Here is a 26,338-nt window from a genome sequence, read left to right as displayed (position 1 = left end):
ATAACCCCCCAACTCCAACTACCAAACAGTCCAGGATACACAAACACATACAACACGGTTAAAATGAAATAAGAAAGTAAAATGAAATGAAAACTGGGTGGAAACACGCGTTGGCCTGGAGAGGGATGGGCGACACCAAGCTATATTTGCCCAAGACACACCACAGAAAATTTTGCCCCTATATGATCCTGTGGTCAACCAACCAACCAACCAAAAACAAAATAAGATACAATTAAAAAATGATGAAAAACCCATATGTATAAAATAGTTAAACACGTATAAAGTCTGCTATTTATACATGTATATGTATATAAAAAGGGTAAAAAAGACGTTTATTTTAATAAAATGAGCCAATTTTTTTGGTTATTGGTGGAGTTGTCTGTCCCTGTGTGCCCTGCGATTGGCTGGCAACCAGTTCAGGGTGTCCCCTGCCCACTGCCCGATGATTGCTGGGATAGGCTCCAGCACCCTACCCTACTGAGGATAAGCGGTGCAGCTGATGAGCTAAGATGAGATTATATATACCAGTATATATATCTCTCTATATATATATATATATATATATATATATATATAAATAATGTTTTTTTTTTAATTGTTATTATTTTCTTATTTTCTTTGTTTTTGTATGTGTTTGTCTTGCTGTGGCTCACCCCTCTCGAGGGATATGACCAGGGTAGATAGATAGATAAATCTAATTCTTATATCATAATGGATAACAATAATGGATCAGTTCACATGTGAATAAAATTTGGTTATTTATTTACCTGACATTTATTATCATGAGAAACATTCATATAAAATACTTTCACCTTTTAATATAGTTGTCTGTATTTCTGTTTTTGTAATGTATTGTCAGTTAAGTCTTTTTTAATATACCTTATTTTTTTATTACAGCACACCCAATTATAATCTTAACGTTTTCAAAATACGGTATATTTTTACACAAGAGCAGAAAAACAATCTTATTATTTTCTTTTTCACGGTGTTCGAATTTCCAAGGATTTACGTCAATTATTTAACAATCCCAAACCTCTGTGATAATTGGATCTAATGGGGTTTAAAACGCATATTGATCTTTTTCCAGGGAGTCGGTGTCTTATAAATTATTATTATCAGGTTTTGGGATAAATGAGATTAGAACATAGATCAAAAAGCTTAACCCAAGCTGTTGTTGATCTTAAAAAACGGTATAGCCGCCGTTACAGTATACACACATCGGTACATGCCCCCCCCCCTTTTTTTCCATCCCCCCTCCTTGTGACAGGCAAATAATAATGAATCATTTGATAAATAATATAAATAATGGCTTTAGGGTGCTTATCGCCAATGAAGAGGCCGCCGCGGAGCTCTTATCTCTCTCGGCCACATTGCGGCCCTGGTTCCGCCAGTTTGCGCACGCGCACTGGAGACTGCGTGCAATACACACACAAACAGGCTTTTACAGTACACGCACTTGCGCGTGCATGAATCGCGCGCGCGTGTGCACGACACACACACACTAGGAAAAAAACGTCAGCCATGGACGAGCCTGCACTCACAAAATGGCTCCGCTAGCATCAACAGCACCTCTCGCGACGGTAAGTGCTCCCAAAATGGACGCAATTAACGCTCTAAGGAATTAATGCAGAGTGGGATTATTTGATTTCGAATTGGAGTCGTTTTGTGGATTTTATTATGACCGGGTTTCGATGGGAGAAACGAGCGGATGCGGGTTTGCGTTTATCAGGGAGGGATCGGGTTATTTTAAAACGTCAATTTATTGTTTTTTTATTCTATTTAAATTTATTGGCTTACGAGATCCGTTAACGAAGATTATTATTCAAAGCTTTTATTATTGACAATGTGTCTCATTTCTTTCGTTATTTTCGTTGATTTATGGCACACCTATTCCAAGCAGAGGATTCAATTTTCCCCGCTACAGCTATCAAATATATGCATTTGTAAAGCACATTTACAACAAGTGAAGTACATTTACAACATGATCGATGATAAACCATGACCTAATTTACATAAATACGAGATTGACAAAGGTAATCCGTTTTCTGTTGTTTATTTTTGTGTTTCCAGGTGATTATATAAAAAGGTCGAATCGTTATACCATTAAAAGAAATACGTTGTATATGCATAAAAAACACTTAATCAAAAACTAAAGCTTTATATTGCGCCAAAGTGAATGATCGTTAAACCCCCTCTAACAAAAAAAACCCGATCAATTACATTTAAAAAACAGTACAAAGTGTTGCGCTCTTCAAAAAACGGTTTCTTGGAAATTACTTTAAAAACTCTATATACAATTAAAACAAAATGTATTTGACAGAGAACTATATAGATTGAAAATAATAATAAATCAAAAATACTAAACGGGTAGCCCTATTTCTCGTTTTTTCCCCACAAAAAATGTGTTTCCATGCATTTATAAAAAAATTGAATAATTTGTAATCAATAATACATTGAAAAAATAGTAAATTCCAAAAAAGAACAAATCATAACAATTAGAGTGTAGCTCTTGATGACTTTTGTATAAATAAATAAAAAAAATATTTTTCGTCTGTCCCTCCCTAAAAATATTTGGGTCATTTGTTTTTTTATGAAATAAAAAATGAATTTGACGTGTTATAATACAGATTGCAGACAATGAAACAGTTTAATACAAATGAGGACATATTATAACTTAAACATGTTTATCTATTTGAATAAATATAAAGGACGATACTCACAATAGAAAATCCACATGCTGTTAATTTCGATTTTATTCCTAACATAATTTAGTTACAAAGAGAGACTTTAATTCAAAATGACAAAAACATGTTTTGAAAAAATATTGCGAATAATGTATCCATATGCTTTTGCTTCTGATGCATTCACAATTAAAATTGTCTTTTTCCCTACGCTTCACACTCTATTATTTGGGATTTCCTTTATACTTACAATTTTCGTTACAAAGCTTGATATTTTATCATCTAAATGAGTTCGAAAATATATATCTCTATTAATAAATTGTGACTGCAAAAACTTGATTGTAACAAATATTCCGAATAAAAAAAAAAGCTTTTGCTTCGTTAATATGAATAATTATATTGTTTTTCTTGTAGGCTCGCATGTCCAATGTGTTCATAACGGCGCATGACTTTGTGCTCATCGGAACTGCGTGAAACGAGAATCCCCCCGGCCTCCTAAATAAATAAAATAAAATAAAAATGATGGAAAAAAGGCAGCCGGACCTTTCTCGCGGGAATCTTGATGACTCCTCCATCACAAGATGCGAGGAAGAAGAGGGGGAGGAAAAAGAGACGATGGCGAGAAGGTTAAGAAGCAGAAGGAAAGATGAGGAGGAGGAGGATGAGAAAAAAGAGGGAGGGTCTTGCGAAGATGCGCCCCTGCAGAATTCCATTAACGGTGTTGCCAAGGAAACCGCCTCCCGCGACGCCCTTGACCTGAAAAGGGAAGTGCCAGTCATCGAACTCTCCAGAATAAAAGCACTGGAAAGAAGGACGGACAGTCATTTGCTGGAGCTTCGAAGGCCCCCTCATCATCTTCAAGGACCTCCTCCTCATTCTCACCACCACAATCTTTCTTCACAAGCAGAAGACGCTCGAATGGTCCAGCTGAGCCCAAACGCGTTCCCCGTCCCGGCCCGGGCCATGCTCTACAACCTGGCGCAACCTCTTGCAGCCATCAACGGGTAAATACTACAATAAAACAAATATATGTTATTATTAAGTAAAACATGCAATTTATAGACTATGTAATGCGTGGGCTTGTTTTATTTGGAGTAAAACACGGAGAGTGGTTGAAACCGTTCTATTAAATCTGAGCGCTCCTGATTTTTACCGTCAATGTCAATTCGCGTTGCAGTGAACCCTCGTTAATCACGGTTGTTGGGTTCTAATAGAACCCGTGATAGTCTAGTAAAATCATGTTTATTTGTAAAGTCATTAATCACAAAAAGTATCAAAAAGCGGCACAGTTGTACACTATCAAACAAGCAAAATTGTCTGATTTGCATTTATTCTGTATTCTCTAGTGTAATGAAAAACAATTAATCACATACCAAGATGCCATTTCATATTTTTTTTACTTACTTTTGTATTGTTTCAAGACAAAAGAGGCGCAGTTTTAGGTCACAGCTAATATTAATCTCTGGCTTGGCTTGTAATGATCATTTTAAAAGTGCTTATGGCTTGCAATCAAACTCTTCCCTGGTTGTTCAGCGATGTGGATGGATTGGCACTAGGTTGCTAGAGCTAATGCTCCTCTTTACTTAAAAAGAGGCCTTTTTGAAGTTTTTTAATGACTATCCATAATGTGTAGATTTTTTTTCTCTCTCTTATGAGAAAAAAACACTGTGAAAAAGAATAAAAGTTTGTGTAATAAGACGATTTTCAAATTGCCGTCCTTTCTGTATTGTAGCCAGTATCAAATCTTATTACATACAAAATACATTTGACTGGTATTGCAATTTGAGCTATTTTGATCCATTCTAAGCCTGAGGTGTAAACATTTTAAAAATGTGTTCAATGTATATATGTTAAGCGAAATCCACAAAATAGAAACCGTTATGTATATATAACTTTACTCTTATACAATGAAATATTCTTCAGTGCATCAAAAAAAAAGAACAAACCCTTTCACAGGCTCAAGTATTTGTTCAACGCATGAAAATACTGTATAAACGTTTTTTTGTTTGTTTTTAAATATTGCATTGTCGTATGATGGTTAGCAGACAGATTGTTTAGCCAACTAGAATGCAGAAAACAATGTAATGCTGAGAATGTAGTGAGAACGTGAAAAGGGACCGGTTTTATAGCAAGGGTTCACTTGTATTATGCATGTAAAAATTAGAGAAAATGCATAAAAGCACAACAGCACGTACAAACTAAGAAGAAAAGATAAGAAAAATACAATAATAAAAAATAACTGCTGTACGTTCAATACATATCCAAATATAACTTATTTTCGTGTTTTTTTTGTTGCTGCCAAATGTTATTGCACTTATTTCGATTGCACTATTGATACAGTTCAATATATTTAATTAACTAACATTGCACTATTATTATGACTTGTCTGTCTCTCAGCAATACGATGTAAACATATTGTTTTCCTGCCTTATTTCCTGATAGTATTTCATCTTTTCTTTCTTTTCAAAGTCTTTTTGAGATGTTTACCATGTAATTTCCATTCTTGTTGCGCACAATGATAATGATATATAATTGTAATCATTAGAGAATAAGTCTGTTTAGCCAATCACAATGAAGAGCGCAATGCACGGTGGAAATCAATAATGATAATGTAGTAATCATAAGAAAAATAATGATGATTTATTTGATGCTTCATGCATTCTGTTTTTTCATTTTTTTCTTGAGCACAATTGCATGTAAATGTTTGTATGTAAATTTAAGGTTTTTTCAATACATTAAAAACCATACTGCGCACATAACGAAATAATTAAAAAAATGTACATTTATGTGACCATCATTTTGAGGAAGATTAATCCAGTGTTATTTTTCTTTAAACATTTTATTTAACTTTTTTATTTTTCTGCCTTTTCTTTATTTTTATTGTGAAAGATGTATCTATAATTATTTTTGATTTCATTTTTTTTAGCATTTTTTATTTTTTTAAATATTTATTTTATTATTTTCACTGTGTTTTTGTTTGGTTACTTTGACTACTTTACTAAAGATGAAAAACAAAGAATTGTGTATTTTCTTAAACTTCATTCCCCTTTTTAATAAAACGATCAATTAATTACATTCCTAATATTTTTTCTTAAACGCTTCCAAATCCAATAAAAAAATTGAAAAAATAGTCAAAATAGGAATCAAATGGGAAAAGGAATAGCTTACTTGAAATGAGTGGAATCATATTGGCCAACAAAACAAAACAGTGTATTTGTTTATGTATTCATTTGTAAACATGTCTGACTGATGATGCAATGATGAACTGAATCAACGCAATGTAAAAAGAGAAATTGCCAGTTACATTCAGAAATGCCATCATCCTTTTTCTGTTTACAATATCTTGCTTATTATACTAATTTCTTTCCTCGTTGCTTCAAAAGCTACTTAAAAAATGATGAATAAAAAAATCTCCCTCCCAAAAATAACAAAATATTTGTTTACTGATAAATTACTGCAGATATATTAGCGCAAAAACAAGACAAAATGTTTTATTTCATATTCTTTATGGATTTATTTGTGATAGTTTCAGACGGATTATGCAATGATGAATTAAATTAACGTGTTAAAAAAAATTCCAATTATATACATGCTTTTGACATAAACCTCTTTTTTTTTTTACAAAATGTGATTTTTATATCAAAATCCACTGTAAAGAAAATAAGGATCAGGGAAAAAAAAGAAAGAAAAATAGCTTATTTAAGATGAATGTCATTGTATCTGCAAACGTAACAAGAATGTGTTTTGTACTATATATTTTTTTGTTTAATTTGTAAAACAGAAATGTCCATTATATTTTTGGATGTTACATGATCATTTTATTTTGTTACTTTGCATTATTTTTCCATATTTTACTCAAGTTTTCCTCTTCACTGCTTTCACATCTACTGCACACATCTTGGTTTGGCAAACATTGTGAAACTAAATTGACATTAATCACATTCTAAGTGATCGAAAGGGAAAACTAGCTGCAGGTGATTATTACAAACACAGATTGTAATGATTGATGGATATGTGCAATTTATTAATTTTTTTCCATAAATGGAGCTGAAATGATGAGAATTCTAATCACATAATTACCAGTCTCTTTTCAAGCATATGTATTTTAGGATGCAACGAAGACCCCCGCAATGAGCGTCTTTGATGTGATATGAACTAAAATCTTGTCAATATATGATGAAATTATAGGTTCATCATTTCAAGGTCATTTTACTTTTTCGGTTTGATGAGGAAAAATTCAAAACAGGCAAAGTACTCAAGATGTAATTGTGGTAAAGCATTGCATGTATTTCCCTGATGTTTATTTTTATTAAATTAAAGTATAAATGGAATGGATGGATGGATAAAGTATAAATATTAATCATGCCAACATTCAAATATATGTTTTAACACAAGTACATAAAAGTTGTGACTAGGGATCCACAATTATTATTGGGCCGATAGAAAACAAAAGTTCCGATATCTAGTCACTTGGTGCCATGCTATAATTTCTAATTAGCTGATACAACGTGTTAAAAAATCTAAGCATTTATCTTCCTCATTATATTTCCCATCCATCCATTATCTGCACCACTTATCCTCAGTAGGGTCGCGGGGGCGCTGGAGCCCATCCCAGCTATTTTCAGGCAGTGGCCAGGGGACACCCTGAACTGGTTGCCAGCCAGTCTCAGGGCACACAGAGACAGACAACTCACTCGCTCATTCACACCTAGGGACAATTTGGACCGGCCAATTAACCTGACATGCATGCTTTTGGAATGTGGGGGGAAACCGAAGTGCCCAGAGGAAACATGCAAACTCCCCTCAGGAAGGTTCGATCTCATGACCTCAGAACTGTGCCGCACACGCGCTAACCACTGCGCCGCCGTGCTGCTCATTGTATATTTTTTTCTAAAAATAAATATATAAAAATAAGACCCAAAAAATAATTACTGACTTGACGCTATATTAAATTATTCGACACTTCTTGTTAAACAGATTCTAAGCGTTTATGGTCTTCATTAGAAGACAGTAAATTTTGATTTTCTTTGAAAGTAGTAGCACAACTTGGTTGTGTCTCCTCTTAACCTCTTCAACCCAAAGAACCAATAATTAGTAACTTGACCACAAGCGACAATATCAAAACAACCAATGTCCCTCATAATGATATATTTCTAATTTCTATGTAAGTATTAGCACAACTTGGTCGTGTCTCCTCTCTACCCCTTCATTATATGCACGAGGGACTGGACATCTTGGCAATGATCAGTTGCATAGCTAAGAATGTTGTGATTGTATGCGTTTAAGCCAGTCTATTGAGTTTTGTTTTTGAATGCTTTTTTTTCTTTTTTTTGTCACATCCTTATGTGTGTTTGTGCATAAGATTGACTGCCCCGTTGACTAAGAAAGGCAGATTCCTGACCATGTCTACAAACCAGTGACTTAATGGCGATACAATGTGTTACTCTTCTGCCTAGATCTCTGTGTAAACTGAACATATTTGAATGTTTTGTATTCATTTAGCAGATCATCGCTGCCGCAAAATTGCTTCACGTACGCTGCTATGAGAAACCTTTACGGTTGTAATTGGCTAAATGTTGCATTTACCTAAAGTAGTATTTGTATATTTATTTTAATAAACTACAGATAATTTGTACAACCAAGATTATGCAATTTGATAAGAATGAGTGATATATTTTTCTTTGCCAAGGCATGTGTGACATTCAAGTTTGGAGCACTTGAATGATATTAAGCAGCGACATATTTTGACATAATGAACAAACTCATAATCATAAACACTTTATGCAATATCAAAATAAATTGAAGTATAATTTTTACCCACACCAACATTCAAATATTGTCAGGACCAGAACGGAAACAGGACCCAATTGCGTAGTGTTTACCACAAGTCTTATTGAAGGAAAGAGGAAGGGCTGCGCCCACGATCCGGTGTTTGCTGGACGCGGGAAGCAAGTCGCTCTCGCACTCGGATTGTGGTCCGAACACGGAAGTGGATCTTCCGTAGCGAGCGATGGCGGTGTTAGGGACGGAAAAACTGGCCAGTAGCCGGGACTGTGAGAGCAAGGAGTGGTCGGGGTCCGAAATGAGCCGTAAGCCCGGACGGGAGAGTACACGTCGGGGACAAAAAGAAGTCGTAAGCCGGGACGGGAGAGCAGATGTGGTCAGGATCAAAACAGGTCGTAGCCGGAGACAGATGGGACCAAAAACGGAACAGGTGGGAGTCAGGGTCGAAAAAGGCTTGTCTAGTATACACTGAGCTTCGCAGACAGACAGACAACAGGGGACAGACAGGACTGGGTTCAAATAGTGACAGGGAGCCAATCAGAACTCGCGGCGGTTGGCGCCAAATGAACAGGCACAGGTGCCTAACATGAGAAATCATGACAAACATATGTTTTAACACAAGTTGTGACTAGGGATCCACAATTAATAATTGGCCCATAGAAACAAAAGCTCTGATATTTAGTCCCTTGGTGCCATGCTATAATATCCAATTAGCCAACATAACTTGTTAAAAAGGTTCTAAGCAGTAACAATACAGTCATTATAGTTATTACCGACAATGATTGAATCGATGGATTGATAACGGGGATACCAACCCATTTACCTTTGTTGCAGTCGGCGCTGGGCAGAGAGGATTATATGAATTGCGTACATAGCTTTGCCCACCCCTACTACTCACCCAATCAAATTGTTTTTGGGTATTTGAAGATCTTTCTGTGGGTTTTCATCATAAGGTGTCTCAACAGATAATGTAGATTTTTTTAATGAGTTTCCATATAAAGGCTACGTTAGCGACGTAAAACAAAAACAGGGTCTATTGGAGTGACACATCGACTGGAAACTGAAGTCTGTGCTGTGTCTTTTATTTACTGAACCGAACCGTGTCGATGACGGGCGTTGAGTCAGTTTTGCAAATTCGAATCTGTTCAGAAATGAATCACATTAGAAAAAATTCACATTGCTAGAATTCCATCTAGAAGTCATATGAACTATAAGAAAACACACATACAGCTCCGGAGCCATAGGTTCCCGACCCCTGCTTTAGCCTGTAAGGTTTAAAAAGGTTGAAAAAATGCCTGCTCTAAGCATTATGTTGTAAATAGTTTTGCCTGGTGATCCTGGCAGATCAATTTCATTCAACAAATCAATGACACCGTAAATAATTTGCTGTCTGTCGGTGTCCTTGTCTTTCAGTCTTGGAGATTGTGAGCAGTACAGCATGTACCCCAGCAACAGGGTAAAACGCCGCCCGGCACCTTATGAGGTTGAACTCGACGAGGGTAGGCGCTTTTTAGATCTTTATAAGTATGGTAAGACGCACTTCTGCTGTGTCCTTCCAACATGACCATATTTTTTCTACCTGACCCCCCTGAAATGGATCTACCAGGCCATGCCCCAAAAAAACATAAATAATAAAAAAAACAGACTGAGGAGCAGGGGTGGGCAAACTACGGCCCGGCAGGATTTTCAATCCATCCCGCTGAGCAGAAAACTGTCAAAATACAATAATTTATACACTATCATAGTAAGTAAATTACTAAATTTAAAAAAGCTGTTTTTTTGGTGCCTGTTTGTCGACTACAAATATTTTACTACAGATCTGCAACAACCTTAATGCGAATTTAGATAACAAAATTAGTGCCTAAAAACACAGACTTATATTATTTAGCTCTGATTCTGAAAAGAAAAAGCATGCTACATAGACACTAATACAATCATACTATACTAAAGAAATACTACTCCAGACATTCTACAGAAATACTACAAAAATACTACTAAGGGAATTCTACAAAAATCCTACTGCAGGTATACTCCAAAATTACTACTGCAGTAATACTGTTACTACTCCAAAAATCCTACTACAGAGATGCTACAGAAATAATACGAAATGGAACTACAATTATTCTACAAATGTAAATATCAGGTTTACTGCTTAAAATTGTGACTTTAAATACTAATTTGCTTTCAGTCTGAAGAAAAAAAAATACAGAAAAACTAAACAAATGCTATTTAAGTCATACAATAGAGATATACTACTACAGAAATACTTCATAAATACAACAACTAGAGTAATACTACAAAACTATACATCAAATTTAGTGCATAAAACATTTACCTAATGTATAGTTTTGCTTTCATTCTAGAAAAAAATACTACAGAAATACTACAAAATTTATATGACAGAGATACTCCAAAAATACTACTGCAGTAATACTGTTATACAGAAATCCTGTTTCAGAAGTACTCCAAAAATCCTACTACAGAGCTACATTACTACAGAAATGCTACAAAATGCAACTACAATAATTCTACAAATCTATATATCAAGTTTAGTGCTTCAAGCATTTACCAAATATATGATTTTGCTATTTTTCTAAAAAGAAAAAAAACATATGCTACAAAAATACTACAAAAATACTACAGAAATACTACACAATTAAATATCAAACTAAGTACTTAAAACAAGTATTATTTTGCTTTAGTTGTGAGCGTATCATCACCAATTTTATGAGCCTAATGTTGGTAAAAACAAATATAAAAGGAATATGTAGATATCTGCATGTATATTTATTCATGAATGAGAAAAATTGGGAAGGTTCTCCAAGATTAGCCCCTTGGACAAAATTTTGGATCCAATCATCCTCCACTCAAAGAGTTTGCCCACCCTTGGTTTAAAGCCTCAAATCTGAGATCATTTCAGGTAGATTTTTCATTTCTGGACCATAAAGCAATGATAGAGGATGGGGGAAGGGATTGAAGGGGTTTGCTTCTGCAGCTTTCCACCTCTATGCCAAGCATTTACTGCAGAGTGGGCTGAGGGATTAAGATAGACTGGGTGTGTTCCAAGGACGACAAAAGCCTGGAAGACACCATGGACGGGGGGTGCGAGGATGTGACTGCATGCACAGCATCGATTGCGAACCAAAATCAAATATTTATGCTTGTTTACTTACTGTTGCCTCTAGATTGTTGTTTTTCTGTTTTTTACACGAGCCGTCATTTAATATTTTACTTTGATTTGCGGAGAAACAAAATGGGGCTGTATAATAGTGAACTGAAAGCAGCTGTTAGGTGCAAAGAGGGGAAAATATTCAGCAAAAATTAAAAGCCACGGTGTGTATTATATAGAACATTTTATTTGTTCATAAACATTGTGAAATACCCGGTAGGCGGGGGGTTAGTCTGGAGGCAAAAGCTAAGGCGAGATGATATGTCAACAAGCGTATGTGCTAAAAGTTTAGCTTTGTATCATCAAACTTGATGACTTTAATGATAGCCAAAGCTAGAGACAAAACTAGACTTGCACTGGTCAGAATACTGAGGAAAAGAAAGCTGTCTTTGCTCCTAGTTGGGTGTTAAAATATCATCATGCTGTACGTTTGGGTGCCAGAACCGGAGGAAAAAACGCTTGTGATCGTAAATTGAAGTTTTACAGGATCCCAGAATACACTCCTGATCAAAGACAAAAAGACAGTTGTGGTGAAATGCATTAAAGCGAATAGATTGGACCGAGGCACTCGTCAAAAATGCTAGGGTTTACAGCTCACACTTTTTTAGGTAAGAGAAATCATGTTTACGATTGTTGCTAAACAGTCCATAAACCTTTTTGTACTAGAAAAATATCTAATTTTCATAGCTTCAGCTAACTGTTAGCCTGTAGCCTAAACGGCTATGTTAGCTTTGTAAACACTGCTATGGCTGCCTGAACAAGCACGCATTGCAAACAAATGTTGGGTACACAATCCATGTCATTATTAGATTCATTAAATTTTTCATGCGTTTATTGTTTTTTTAGGAGAAGTGTCTCTTGATGGCATTTAGGCTACACACTAATAGTTAGCTGAAGCTAAGATTTTTTTTTTTAAATAGTTAATTTGTTTAACTTCAAATAATTTTCTATTTAGTTGACTTTTTTTTTTTCTGCAGTTGGTTATGTTTCCATATTTATATTGGTGTTTCCTCATTTTGGCCACTGGTAGGGTGTGATTTATTGGCTGAAAATTCTGAGGCCATCTCTTGCCATCCCTATTAGTGGTCGATAAGCCCCATTCAGGTCCCTTTCCTCACATAGTTAGTCTGTGCCTTGCCATGATTACATTTTATTTCTATTACTATTTCTTTTGTTTTTATTACATTCAAATCAATGCATGTCTGTGTTTTGGGTTTTGGCGGGGATAAAGGAATGGAATTTATTGTCTTATTATATGGTGAATGTTTTTATACAGCCCTGTGAGTGGCAATTTATTGCCTGAAATCAAATAAATTTTGATTTGACATGAAAATTTCAATAACAAAATACTATGAGGATGTTATAAGTAATATAGACTGGATAGCAACAATCATGAATGTTGATTCCTTTTACCTGAGATGTAGTGTGCACTGGAAACCCAAAAAGTTTTGCTGAGTGCCTCGGTTTAATCTTTTTGCTTTAAACGTAGGCGTTTAGGCTAGATGCTAACACTTAGCTGAAGCTATGAAAGTGAGATATTTTGCCAATATAAAAAGTTTTATGGACAATTTAGCAACAATGATATTTGATTGAGAAGTGTGAGCTGCAAACCCTGGCATTTTTTACGAGTGCCTCAGTCCAATCTTTTTGGTTTAATGCATTTCACCATGACTGTGTTTTTTTTTTTATCAGGAGTGTCTTCTGGGAATCTGTAAAACCTCAATTTACGATCATTAACGTTTTTTTCTACGATTCTGGCACCCAAACACACAACATGATGATATTTTTACACCAGACTTTTTTATCAGAAGTATCTGCTGGGATGCCGTGTAACTTAAATCTACGATCGCACATTTTTTTTCTCCCATTCGGGCACACAAAACCACAACATGACGACAACTAGCAGCAACACCAGCTCTCTTTTCCCCTGTCTTCTGACCGGCACAAGTATTGTTTTGCCTCCAGCTTCGACTGTGATGTCATGCTTGATGTAGGTAATTAAAAGATGTATAGCGAACCCTAGATGTGTAAAATTACTTCATTTAATTAAATAAAGATTAAAAATAATAAGCAGGTACACATGTTCAAGTTCACAGACCTCTTAACCACCATGGTATTAGGTGCACAACTTCTTGTGGAGTGTCTTGCGCAAGTACAGTCTAATAACACCCATTGCTCTTCAGCCCATTTTTTTAGGTAGGGGGTTGCTCCCTTAAATGGCACAGATAGCACTGGTTTCCATGGTTACCAAAAGCAGGAGAAGTATCCTAATCTGACTCGGATTCGGCTCCTTCATCATGTGGTTAGGATTGTTTTTTAAGTGTAAAGTGTCATCCCACTCTTCAGAGATGAGCCAAACCTCGGCATTGACAGGCAACGAACAGTGTGTGACAATAACGATACTAGAACCTCAATCACTGGGGAAAAGTTATTTTGTTCCAAAACATTGAGAGTCACAGCATACAATACAAATAACCTAATAAATTTTAGGTTTATGCCACTTACCACACACAGCTGATCCCTGTATGTGATGGTCATGGAGTCCTGTCATTCAGGCATTTTCCACTTCTTTCCCACTGTTTTCTTCTCTAGCCACTCACGTTAGCCAGTTGGCAGCAGGCCATGGCTCGTGTTTAGGTGCTATTGGTATTGTTAGCTGATCCTGCTTCGTATTTTAGTGTCACTTGCCTTCCACAGCTGGTCATGCATGAACATGTCAGCTGAGTCCTTTTACCCAGACATCTTTGACTATTTTCTACTGTTTCCTTCCCTAACCACCCATGTTAGCCACTTGGCTGCAGGCTAGGGCTCGTTGCTAGCCACTATTGTTATTATGACGTACTCCTGGTTTGTTCTTTAGTGCCACTTGTCTTCCACAGCTGAGTCCTGTTATTCAGGCATATTCCACAATTTTCCCACTGCTTCCCTCTCTAGCCATTCATGTCAGTCACTTGGCTGCAGACTTTGACTTACTGCTAGCTGCTATTGTTCTTAGCTGCTCATTAGAAATAAAGCTTGATTTGTCCTGCCACAGCTCGTCATGCAAGACAATCTCGCCGAGTTCAGAGATTCAGACATATTGCGCTTGTTATCTTCAACTTTTTTTCACTTTTTTCTTCTCCAGTCACATATTTTACTTGTTTGACAAATTCTGATTTGACATAGAAGTCTTTTACTGGCCTTTTTCGTGGCTAGCTTCTACTGTTACTGCTTACACCAGCTCTGATCAACTCCAGCCATTCATTCTTTTCAGACACTCCAATTGTATCAGTCTTGAAAATGATCTTTGTTCTGTAGTGTAGCTCGCCTTCTACAGCTGGTTATGCAAACGAGCGTCACAGTTCCGTGATTATTGTATTTACCGCTTGTCATCTGACTTTTTTTCCACTGTTTCCGTCTCACGCCGCTCATGTTATTCGCTTGTCTGCAGGCTATAGCTTGATGTTATGGTGAGTTGGTTCTTATAAATCTTGCTTCATCCTTCAGTGTCACTTGCCTTCCACAGCTTGTCACGTAAGCAAACATCGCCGAGTTTTGTGATTGAGAGTCCCAAAGCTTAACATATTGCGCCATTAGTAGTTTCTCCAGACATCTGCCACAGTTTGCCACTTACACTTGTTTTGGTCAACTCTAACTATTCACTATTTTCAGCCGTTTATGGCTCAAATGAGTTAACTATAAAGAAACAAATTGGATTGATTACCTAATCACTGCACAGCAATTCTAGGAAAACATCCATCAAACCACGGCTCAAATGAGCAAACTATAACTCCAGAAAAAGAAATTGAGTAATCACCACGACATATTTGAATTGTGCACTGCAATACCACGAAAACAAATTTATCAAACAGCAGCTCAATAAATCATTTATGGAACCCCAAAGAATCAAAGTACAGAAAAGCACTGAGGTACGACATTAATCTGTTCTAAGGTAGGGTGAAATTGTCGTATGGCAGGCGATATTAAGCTACTGTGATAAGCTAATGACAGAACTCCTGGTACCACAGAAAAAAACATTGAAAAAACAATATTGTATATAATAAGTACTACAAATACTGTATGTGAGTGATATGAATATAGGGATTGAAATCAGAAAAAAAATAAAAATGAATGAGAAACAACCCCCAAAGTATCAGTACAAACATTGGCATCAACCACCGAAATTTAAATATGTTGAAGCAGTCACGTCAGAAGAGGGGTCAGTAACAGAAATCACAGCCAGGATAGCTCAAACCACAGCCGGCCTTGCAAGACTCAAACCCATCTGTAGGGACAAAAACATTGCAGTGAAATCAAAGATCAGACTCATGCAAGCACTGGTACTTCCATCTTCTTCTACGCTTGTGAGGCATGGACTCTCACAGCAAAACTGAAAAAGAAAATCCAAGCCATGCGATGCGATAGGAAACTTCTAAGCGTCAGTTACTTAGATCGCTGACTTGCAGTCCTTATGAAACACATGAGATTCTGAACTGTATGAAGAGAAAAGCATTGTGGGATTAGTAGTTCAGCCACTAGCATTTCAGCAATTTCATAATACCTCGATTCAAACTAATAGCATAACAGCATCCATTATGATGTCGACCAATGGCAGACATGCATCTAAAAGATGTATGAGGCACTAAAAACTGCAAAGATTTCATTTTTGAGCACTTGAAAGAATGTTCATATGCTGCGATGCATACCAATAGCAATTCAGCATTTCATATGACCAATAACAGACACGCATCTTATAAACATACCGCCTCATACACACGAACACTGTAAAATTCTAATTTTCCTGGTTTTGGCCATGCAAAATAATTTGTTGCGTAGTGGGGAAAATGTAGGAAAGAGGAGCCAAAAAACATCTTCCATGTTGTCAAGTGAAAACACGAGACGCTATATCCCAGGGTTTTACTGTACCACTGCGGGAAAATGGACTTCTTCAGTCCTCTCGTTTTAATCCAAGATTAACTCAAGTCGGTTTTTGTTTTGTCCCAGCCGGCCAGCCCAAGATCGTCCGGCGCATCTTCACCAATAGCCGCGAGCGTTGGCGGCAGCAGAACGTGAACGGAGCCTTCGCCGAGTTACGCAAACTCATCCCCACTCACCCTCCCGACAAAAAGCTCAGCAAGAACGAGATCCTGCGCCTGGCCATGAAGTACATCAGCTTCCTCTCAAACCTCCTGGAGGACCAGGACGGAGTCCGCAACCTGGGGCCCGTCGCCACGGAAGGGGACGGCGACGATCTGACGGGGACCCGGGAGGCGGTGGCGGTCCAGGTGGGGCCGAGGCCGCCGCCCCCGCGTCCGGACGAGCTACTGGGGACTATGTCGCCCGGTTCCAGTTGCGGGAGTCTACCTGATGGTGACGCTAGTCCTGAGAGTTTTGTCGAGGATCAGGACTCGCCTCCGGCGCCGAGGACTATTGCGGGTTCTCGGGGTTCCCCGCTCCACATCCGGCGTAACGGACGCCGATGATTCTGGCGACGACTGTGCCTGAAGAAAAAGCCGTTTGAGAAGGACCTAGCGACGAAGAAAAAGCCAGACGCTGGAATGTGGTCCTATAAACTTGTACATTTTTGCATGGTGAAACTTTGATTTTGAAAGAGCCGAAATGATCTGAAGCACCATCAGTTTCTTCCGGCCCCCCCAAATCTTTGGTGTTGTATTAAAAAAAAAGTGCAATCAAAGCTAGAAACACGAGACAAAACCAAACAATAATGACAAAGAAAAGCACGAGTTTGAGGAAATCCTACACCAGTGGTCAACATTGTGGTCACCAGATAGCCCTCTAAGATCACCTGAATAGCTCACATACTGGTTCTGAAATGAGCTAAACATGGACGGGTCATTGTAACTTTTTAGGAAATTTAGTTTCTAATTGGAAAAATCTTTTAGTGGTTGACTGAGCCTATTTTGAACTAATTTCTAATTTATTTCCTAATCATTTATTCACTCATTTACTGAAATTAGAAGCAAAAAGTGTCAAAAATGTGAAGTCATTTTGTAGTTAATTGAATTTGATCATAACAAAAAAATCAAAAAAATCATACATTCAAGCAGCCTTTCATAAGTAACGATTATGATTTGTAATTTCTGAGCAGCAAAAAATTATTGTGAGAACACAGTTCACAAAAAAATACATAAAATGTCCTTACATGCTACAGCAAAATTATAATGTAAATAGTTTCATACTATGATCCATCGTTGATCACATTTGATGGGATCCAGCCCCGCTTCCCCCTAGGTTCCCCCGATTTTTAACATCCGCCGTACCAGCACCTGCTCGTAGCAATTGTCAGCCGGCGATAATGGATCGTGGCTGCACATGTGTTGTTCATTATAGGCCAAAGAACAGACAAAAGGGCCGCCACGCATGACACAATTTTGCGTTCATGGCCCTTGCTCACAGCACTAGTCACCTGGGGATAACAGATCGCCGCCAAAACAGTGCAGTTCATTTCAGGAGGGCCACAAAAACATGCTTCAACGGGCCGAACTGAAAAGAAAAGCACTCTGCCAGTCCTTGCTCTCAGTAATAGTCGACTGCTGGCAATGTATCATAGCCACAACTGTGCATTTCATTTTAGGCAGGCAAGAATGACAAGCCTCCTCAGAATAGTTGCCTTCTAGCTGTCCCCACTCGCAGCTATATAGGATTGGGGGTAATGGATGTTGGCTGCACGAGAACAAATTCATTTTATGAGGAAACACACTAACTGGAGAAAAGCCGCCAAGACCGACGAAAGTGCACTCTCCTTGTTCCTGCTCATAGTAGTATGCGACTGGGGATATTGGATTGCTGCCGCCCAAGTGCAGTTCACATTTTGGTGAACAGAACAAAGAAGCCGCCAGGCTTGACAAACGCACACTCCCCCTAGGGAATAATGGATCGCAGAATATCTCTCACTGAAGCGGCGGAGTATAAAGTGAGAAGTAGGGAGGGATTACAGTATTCTACAAAACAACATAGTTCAAAAAGTACCCACAATTCCGTGTGTTGTATGTTGACGGCTTTGGACTCGTAGAAAACACACAGAAACACGTCGGTACCGTTTACATTTCGACGGCGAAAACAAAGTTTTTCTTGGGAAGGTACAATTCTCGAGGTGTACAAAATGGCGGTCGTTCACGACGCCGATTCGACATGAATGTCTGTTTTTATTTCCGAACTGTAATGTTGATGTCGTTTTAGTAAGGTACAAATTGAAGCCCCGCCCCCCTCCACAACCAACAAACCTGTATTGGTACCTTTTTGTATTTTATGAATTGCGGTAAAAGGGACGTTGTACGTTTGGTTATATTTGTTGTATGATAGATGTACTTATGAATATATCCAATGTTAAAGCCGTTGAATTTTGCAGAAAAGCACCTGAATAAAAGGCGCTGAGTGAAAAGTCTCTGAAGTGCTTGTTTATTTAAGTACAGTAAATGAAATAAATATATTGGAACTGAATTACACCGGATGTGCATTTAAGAGACACTGAGTATTATATAGTGACCCCTGGTGGTGAAATAATACTTCATTCGTTGAAATAAAACTACTGATTCATATAATAAGCAAAAACACATGCACTATTTCCAAGAAATTATTTAGGTTTAGAATTCTGAAATTAGATTACACGACTTGAAGCTGACATGTTTAGCTGTCATCTTACTACAACAATAATCTATCTGACCATTTTTTGACGATAGCTTGTACCACTTTTTCAACCGCTTCCTTCTCTTGCCTACAACGTTAGTTATTTGTCATATACATGATAAGTGAGATTCAAAGGCATTAGCTACTTTTTTCAACCTTTTCCTTCTCTAACCACTAATGTTATCTAATTGCCTGCACTGTTTATGACCCTGCAATGTTTATGAGTGAATTTACAAATACTTTGGGTTGTCCGATATAATATATATATATATATATATATATATATATATATATATATATACACTAAATTATTTAAATTCAAACCAAAAATTAAGGAAAAGGTGGGGGAAAAAATCACATGACAGAAAGACGGAGAGAACGAGAGAGAGAAAGAAAGAGAGAGAGAGGGAGAAGGAGAGGGAGAGAGAGAGAGAAAGAGGGAAAGAGGGAAAGAGGGAAAGAGAGAAAGAGAAAGAAAGAGCAAGAGCAAGAAAAAAGAAAAAAAGAAAAAAGAGATAGAAAGAGAGATCTAAGTAAAGAAAGAGAAAGAAAGAGAAAGACAGAGAGAGAAAAAGAGAAATGAATGTATGTGTGCTCCAGCGTGACCCCTTGTTGCCAAAAGCGGCATTGCACTTACTAAAGATTTGACGAAACTGCTTCTTTTCACCAACGTTGGATCATTCCACTTCCTGTCCGCAAGTGACAACTTCCTGTGGAGGTCATCTTGGCTCAGTGACCTGCAGGATTTCCTGCCATTGTCTTGCTAGCTTGTCTCGCGCTCGTCTCTATGGACACTGTTGTGTCTGCAAAAAAAAGAAGGAAAAAAATGGATCAGAAATAATTTATTTTCACATATTGTTAATTAAGAGATGTTCGATACCATATTCTTTACAGACCTGATACTCGGCCCACTACTCAATGTAGCTAGTATGTATAATTCCCCTTTTCTCGGTAGAATGTCTGAAATAAAACAAAATCTAACTTTTAACAAAATATTAAAGGGACAGTGTATTATTTTTTGCCTCCAGGTGGTAAAAAAAGCAAAGGATGACAAGGTTCCGATGCCTGAATCAAGGAAGAAAAACATAATTGAAAGGAGTTAGCCAATGCTAAGTTGTGTAAACCTTTAGGGTTTTTAAAATAAACCACTAAATGAAAATTAAATCACTGGTTTAGCCTGTATTGTTTCAAAAGAGGGACACCAGCACATGCTGTCCGACCATTATCAAAGGGACAGTGTGTATTATTTTAAATAACAAGATTGATTTAAACAATAACAAAAAGTCAGTAACTATCATTAAAACGATGAATTTAAAAGTCTCCGTAGTTTGTAGTTTTCCATGTGATTTTTAGCACTTGTATTCAGTTGCACTGCAGTGACATCTAGCGGTCGTCTAGTGTTACTAGGTAAATATACGGCAATCTTTCGTGATTAATTTTTACACAGTGTCACAAATATAGCCTCTCACAGGTCAATATCGGTACTTCACGGAAAACATGGCAATCTTTAGGAGGGAATTATTACTCACTGTCACTTTAAAGAGCTTGGATGTAGCACCACGCTGCCCCTGCACTGGCCAATATTAATATTACACCAAAAATAAGAGACATTGAGTATTATATAGCAACCCCTAGTGGTGTAAAAACATTATCCTTAGTGGTTAGTTGGGAAACCAGTGATCTCCAACGTGCTGGCCCCCGGGCATCAGGTAGCCCACTAAAACCACCTGAGTATCCTGCATAATTTCCCTTAGGGGATGAATAAAGTATCTATCTATCTATCTATCTAAATATATCGTCGGTCATTGTGATTTCTTAGGAAATGTGACTTTAACCTTTAATAATGAGAACCTGGTAACAAGATAGTAAGTGAATGTTATTTCAGAAATGCACATCAAACCCGTAGCCCTTCGCGTTAATTAGTACAGGGTTTGTACTGGTGCTTGAAATCCTTGAATTTTAATGTGTGTAAGGTCAGGACAATGCTTTAATTCTGTTATAGTGCTTGAAAATGCTTAAAATGATTTCCATTGTCATGTTTCCCATCAGTCTAACTCGACAGACCACGCTTTTAAATGAAAATAAAATAAAAAGTGCGGAAAAATGACATCATAGAAATTTACGAAAAAAAACAAGAAAATACATATCGATTACATTTAAACACACTAAACAGATTTAAAGTTAAACAACAAGACAAAATCCCTGAAAACACAAAACAATTAAATATAAATTTGAGATCTTGACTTTTCAGCGCTATAAAGGATAAAATACAAAAACCTTAACAATTTACAAAAAAAGTTTAACCAATTTAGAGATCATCTGAAAGACAGGCAAAAAATATGAATTAAAAAAAAGTAAAATAAAAAGCAAGAGATCACCATTGTCTAAGATTGAATGCACTCTGCTTCGGAGCGATCAATGTTATTAAAGAGTCCAAATTTGCCTCATTTGTCTGCTCTTATTCCTATAGAGCCTTTCTAGGTTTGTAAACAAGTGTGATATTTTGAAGCTGAGCATGCATTGAAGCAGAATGGCAGAATTCATGTCAGTTTATAGCAGCCCATTGACACAAAAATGATCGTAGATCACAGATAGGAACAGCGCAAAATAGCACAAAGTATGTGCCAGTGACCCCCAAAAAAAAAGGTCGTTTGATCGCCGTCGGATTTCTTCCTTAGAAGATGCGTGAAAAATTAACAAATTTGGCCTTGAAAGTGCTTAAGAAGTGCTTGAATTTAGCCACGAAGGTGTACAAATCCTGTTGGTAACAAAAAGTAGCTCTCCGCTTCAAAAAGGTTGGAAACCCCTGCACTACACTCTTTACACAGTGTTGTGTTAAATTCACACTTTAAAGGGTGTGAATTTAACACCACACTGTCACTTTAAAGAGCGTGAATATGACACCACACTGCCCCTCACAGGCCAATATCGGTACTACCCCAAATATAGTATGTCTCTGAAGTATTACATCTGAGATTGGTAAAATTGTCAGGGATATTTTATGCGACATTTTTGCAAATCTGCAACGTGTGGGGGGGCGCTCTCGGGTTAATCCCATACCTGATTCAGTGTTCCCAATTCTTCGCGTGCACGGTTTTTTTCCCCATAAATGCGCGTGCGTGTTTATCAGTTTTGTGCAGATGGGTGGCTGAGTGCCTCTCGCAGCCAAATGATTCAGTATGCTAATGAGCCGTTATCTGCGCCGCTGCAGGAACAATATACAGTCTTTTTTTTTCTTTTTGTCTTTCTCTGCGGGCCTGCCGGGAACAGATTACACTGCACACACTGCCAACGTTAAGTTATTTATATTTTCACGCCCGGTAGTAAAAAAACACAAACATGCATGTTTACGGAGAGGCCGAGGAACAAACAAGCGGGTTTTGAACACACAGCGTCACCAATAGGAAATTTAGGCTCATCTGGAAGAAATGTACACTTTTTCTTGTTGTTACTTTCTCCGTCTTTTTTTAACCTGTCCATCCTTTTTCGTCCTTCTTTCTCTTTTTGATTGTTTTTACCCCCTTACTTTCCCTCGTCATTATTTGAATTTCTTGTCATGTCCTTCTCATTCACCGTTTCTTTTATTATGTTTTTTTTTCACACACTCTGTCTTTTTTCTTTCACTTTTGTTTATTTTTCATCCATTTTATCTCCACCGCTTATCCTCAGCAGGGTCGCGGGGGTGCTGGAGCCCATCCCAGCTATCTTCGGGCAGTGGGCAGGGGACATCCTGAAGTGGTGGCCAGCCAGTCGCAGGGCACACAAAGACAGACAACTCATTCGATCATTCACACCTAGGGACAATTTGGACCAGCCAATTAACCTGACATGCATGTTTTTAGAATGTGGGGAAGAAACCGGTGAGCCCGGAGGAAACCTACACAAGCATGGGGAGAACATGCAAACTCCACACAGTAGGTTCGATCTCATGACCTCCGAACTGGGCCGCACATGCGATGGAATGATTTAAACATAGTAATTATTGACTACTTTTAAAACCACACTTCTCATAACAATGATTTTCCGTGCCAGTTTGAAATTAAATCACCTAGAAAATCACAATGACAGACAATGACAGGGACAGACAACTCACTTGCTCATTCACGCCTAGGGACAATTTGGACCAGACATGCATGTTTTTGGGAATGTAGGAGGAAACCGGAGTGCCTGGAGGAACCCACGCAGGCACAGGGAGAACATGCAAACTCCACACGGGGAGGCTGCGGTAGCTGGACTTGAACCCTGAACCTCTGCACCGTGGGGCTGCGTGCTAACCACCCACCCACCTGTTGCTGTCTCTTTTCCACTTTCTCCATTTTGTTCTTTTGAATTCTTCCTTTCAATATTCATAATCCCTCTCTTTCTTGTTCTTTCTATTTTCTTATTTCAGTATCTCTCTTTTTGTCATGCTCTATTTCTCTTGTACGACTCGTAAGTTTAGGTGTTACCAGGTTTTAAATGACAAAAAAGAGAAATAACTTCAAACAGGAAAATAGGAGCCTAAGTACGCTGGCGCAAGAATGGCGTTAAACAAGGTAATGTAACAAAAAAGTAGATGTATTGAGTAACAGCAGAGTGACAGAACTTTTACAAAATCACAGAAAGGGGCCAAGGTACTAGCTGAAGTATACCAAACAAAGGACTAAGCTAAGAACAGAAGGCGAAGGACCTCCTAAGGTCCCGGACTAGATAATGTATTCAGACTTGGAAAAAATAGAGCTAGAGAAAAGCAATGCACTACAGAAGATTTGTTCGAAATTTCATAATAAAGGTTAAATCGGAGTGCACTCCGGAACAACTCAAGGAGACGCGTTCTCCCACCCAAGAATGCAAGAATGTTTCGGCCCCTCTCTTATTGTGAAAAGTTGTTCATGCAGCATTACATACACTCAAAATTCAAAACTCACATTAGACCTACAAGGCAAAATTAGTGTTGCCCATTGCTGAGTCATCAAGGTTATGTGATTAGGGCATTGCTTGAAAGCAGAGCTGTGTAGTAACAGAGTACATTTACTTGAGTAAGTTTGGAAAAATTTTGTACTTCTAGGAGTGCTTTTTAATGCCTTTACCTTTACTTTAGTAAATTTATGAAGAAGAAAACGGTACTCTACATTAGGCAAGATTGAAGTCGTTACTTCGTTCCTTAATAAATCCCCTCCACGTAAGCAGGCGTCTGTCTGTCTCCACTAAGGCCCATTTATTTTGACGCAGGACTTTGCCAGGCTCCACAATGTTTAACCAATCAAACGTAGCAGCCCCGTCACGTGACCATATTCAATTACAGTGGGGAAAGTTGTTCAGGGAAGAAACAGATCGAAAATGTTGCTTAGCAATACCGACTATGAAGACACAGAAGAAGAGCAGCACCCTTGGCCTCACATGAAAAGCATGTTCCCCTTAAAAAGGTTGTCAAACACCAGCTACAATATGCAATGTCTCCTTTGTTCGAGTTCATGGGCCAGCTTGTTGTTCTACTTGTAGAGCCTGTTAAGTATTGGGGCTTTGACAGTGCTACTTGGTGCTACATGTGCTTAATTTATTGATTTGATCTATACTATTTTCAGTTTATTGTTTATTAAATCACTTGAATTTACATTGATTTTCATCTACTTTTGAATTTAATGTTTTCGTTGTTGATTGGATGGACTGTGATCATTTGATAATCTGATTGGTTGTCTATAAAAAAATCAATCATACGACGTTGCTATAATTACTTAGTTTTTACTCAAGTAAGTATTCGGATGACTACTTTTACTTCTACTTGAGCAATATTATTCTGAAGTCACAGTACTTTTACTTGAGTAAAATCTTTGGCTATTCTACCCACCTCTGCTTGAAAGTACACTGAACAGCAAGTAATTACATCACTAAATTATGTGGATAACTATGATGTGTATTTACAACTAGAATGAGTAATGTGATTAAGTAATGATGTGAGGATCAAATAATAAACCTAATACAGCTACAAAACACTTGTGATAGGGATAACATTCTCAGTGACCTATTTTCATAACCTAATAGAAGCAAAGCAGCTAACCCCCCAAGTGGAAGCCAGTCGCTGACTGTAGTGCTTTAGCTAAAAAGTACAAAGGTGGCATACCCTCTATGCTCAATTGTACGTATAAAAAACTGTAACAGTTAGTAGGAGGCAGCATCTGGCTTAAATAGAGTAAACAAATTAGTCAAAAAAAGTACATGAACAGAATAAAGTGTACAACAAAAACAGGGTGCTTTTATACTAAATGGCTTATTGGCAACAGCTGATTTATTTTTTTCTTCTCTTTTTGATTGACGTTTTTGGGGTGACTCTTTAAAATACGACATTTGAAAGAATATAGTACTCACCTCATTCTAGTTTCCTGCTTTTATTTTGAAAAATAATGAACAATTTTCTTGTTTGAAGCAATGCAGGCCGGACCAGGACATGGAGCAACTGTTCCGACAATGGCGTGGCAGCAAAAGTGTGGGAAACTGAAGTCTTGGAAAGACACGGCCACCGAAACACTTTTGACTTTTTCCTTTCCCTTCTTTACCTCCCTTGCCTCTCCTCTTTTTTATTATTTCCATATTCTCATTCTTTAAATCAATCCCCCCTCTATCATATCCTTTTTTTTTCTTTCGCTTTATAAATGTCACTCTTTTTCTCATTCCCTCTTTTTCACGACATGCTTTCATTCTTTTTTTCAATCCACCCCACTAAGTCTTTTTTTCCTCACTTTTTTGCTTTGCGTCATTTTTTCTCTCTTTTCATGTATTTTCTTTCTCTCCTCTCTTTTTTCTTTCTCCCTCGTTCTGTACCCTCTCTCTTTTAATCCTTCTTTCTCACTCATTCTCCATTTCCTTTCCCTCCCTTTATTCTTTCTGTTTTTCTGTCCCTTTTATTCTTCCCTTCTATCCTTGTCCTTGTCTATTTTCTCTTTTTTGAGACTCTTTTTTCCTTCTCCTTTTCTTTCCCTTGCCTTCTTTTTTTAACCTCCCTCTCTTCCTAAATCTCTTTTTTGCTCTCTGCCTTTTCTGTTTCTGTCTTTTTGATCTTTTTTCTCTCTCCTCTTTTTGTTTATTTCTCACTCATTCTGTC

The 26,338-nt window shown here is 37.6% G+C and overlaps 1 protein-coding gene across 2 annotated transcripts; it reads left to right on the top strand.

Annotated features, from left to right (window-relative positions):
- Positions 1–1,514: 1,514 nt before the first annotated feature.
- tal1 (T-cell acute lymphocytic leukemia 1) lies at positions 1,515–19,018 on the top strand. 2 transcript variants are annotated; one of them, XM_088346260.1, is made up of 4 exons: positions 1,515–1,580; positions 3,096–3,685; positions 9,879–9,964; positions 16,618–19,018. In XM_088346260.1, exons 2-4 carry the CDS (start codon positions 3,201–3,203, stop codon positions 17,094–17,096), a joined length of 1,050 nt encoding a protein of 349 aa, XP_088202386.1. In that variant the 5' UTR covers positions 1,515–1,580; positions 3,096–3,200; the 3' UTR covers positions 17,097–19,018. The 2 variants fall into 2 exon arrangements, with proteins under 2 accessions (XP_088202386.1, XP_088202379.1); XM_088346253.1 differs by having other exon boundaries at positions 9,879–9,994.
- The last annotated feature ends 7,320 nt before the right edge of the window (positions 19,019–26,338 follow it).

Source organism: Urocampus carinirostris, chromosome 1, assembly GCF_059441175.1.
Source record: "Urocampus carinirostris isolate Australia breed hairy pipefish chromosome 1, RoL_Ucar_1.0, whole genome shotgun sequence".
NCBI lineage: Eukaryota > Metazoa > Chordata > Actinopteri > Syngnathiformes > Syngnathidae > Urocampus > Urocampus carinirostris.
This window is presented reverse-complemented; position numbering and strand designations above follow the sequence as displayed.

Excerpts from the sequence above, each read along its gene's own strand:
- tal1 (XM_088346253.1), top strand. The coding sequence starts at position 3,201 with ATGATGGAAAAAAGGCAGCCGGACCTTTCTCGCGGGAATCTTGATGAC. Across the intron at positions 3,686-9,878 it reads CCTCTTGCAGCCATCAACGG|TCTTGGAGATTGTGAGCAGT; the intron begins GTAAATACTACA and ends CTTGTCTTTCAG. Across the intron at positions 9,995-16,617 it reads TTTAGATCTTTATAAGTATG|CCGGCCAGCCCAAGATCGTC; the intron begins GTAAGACGCACT and ends GTTTTGTCCCAG.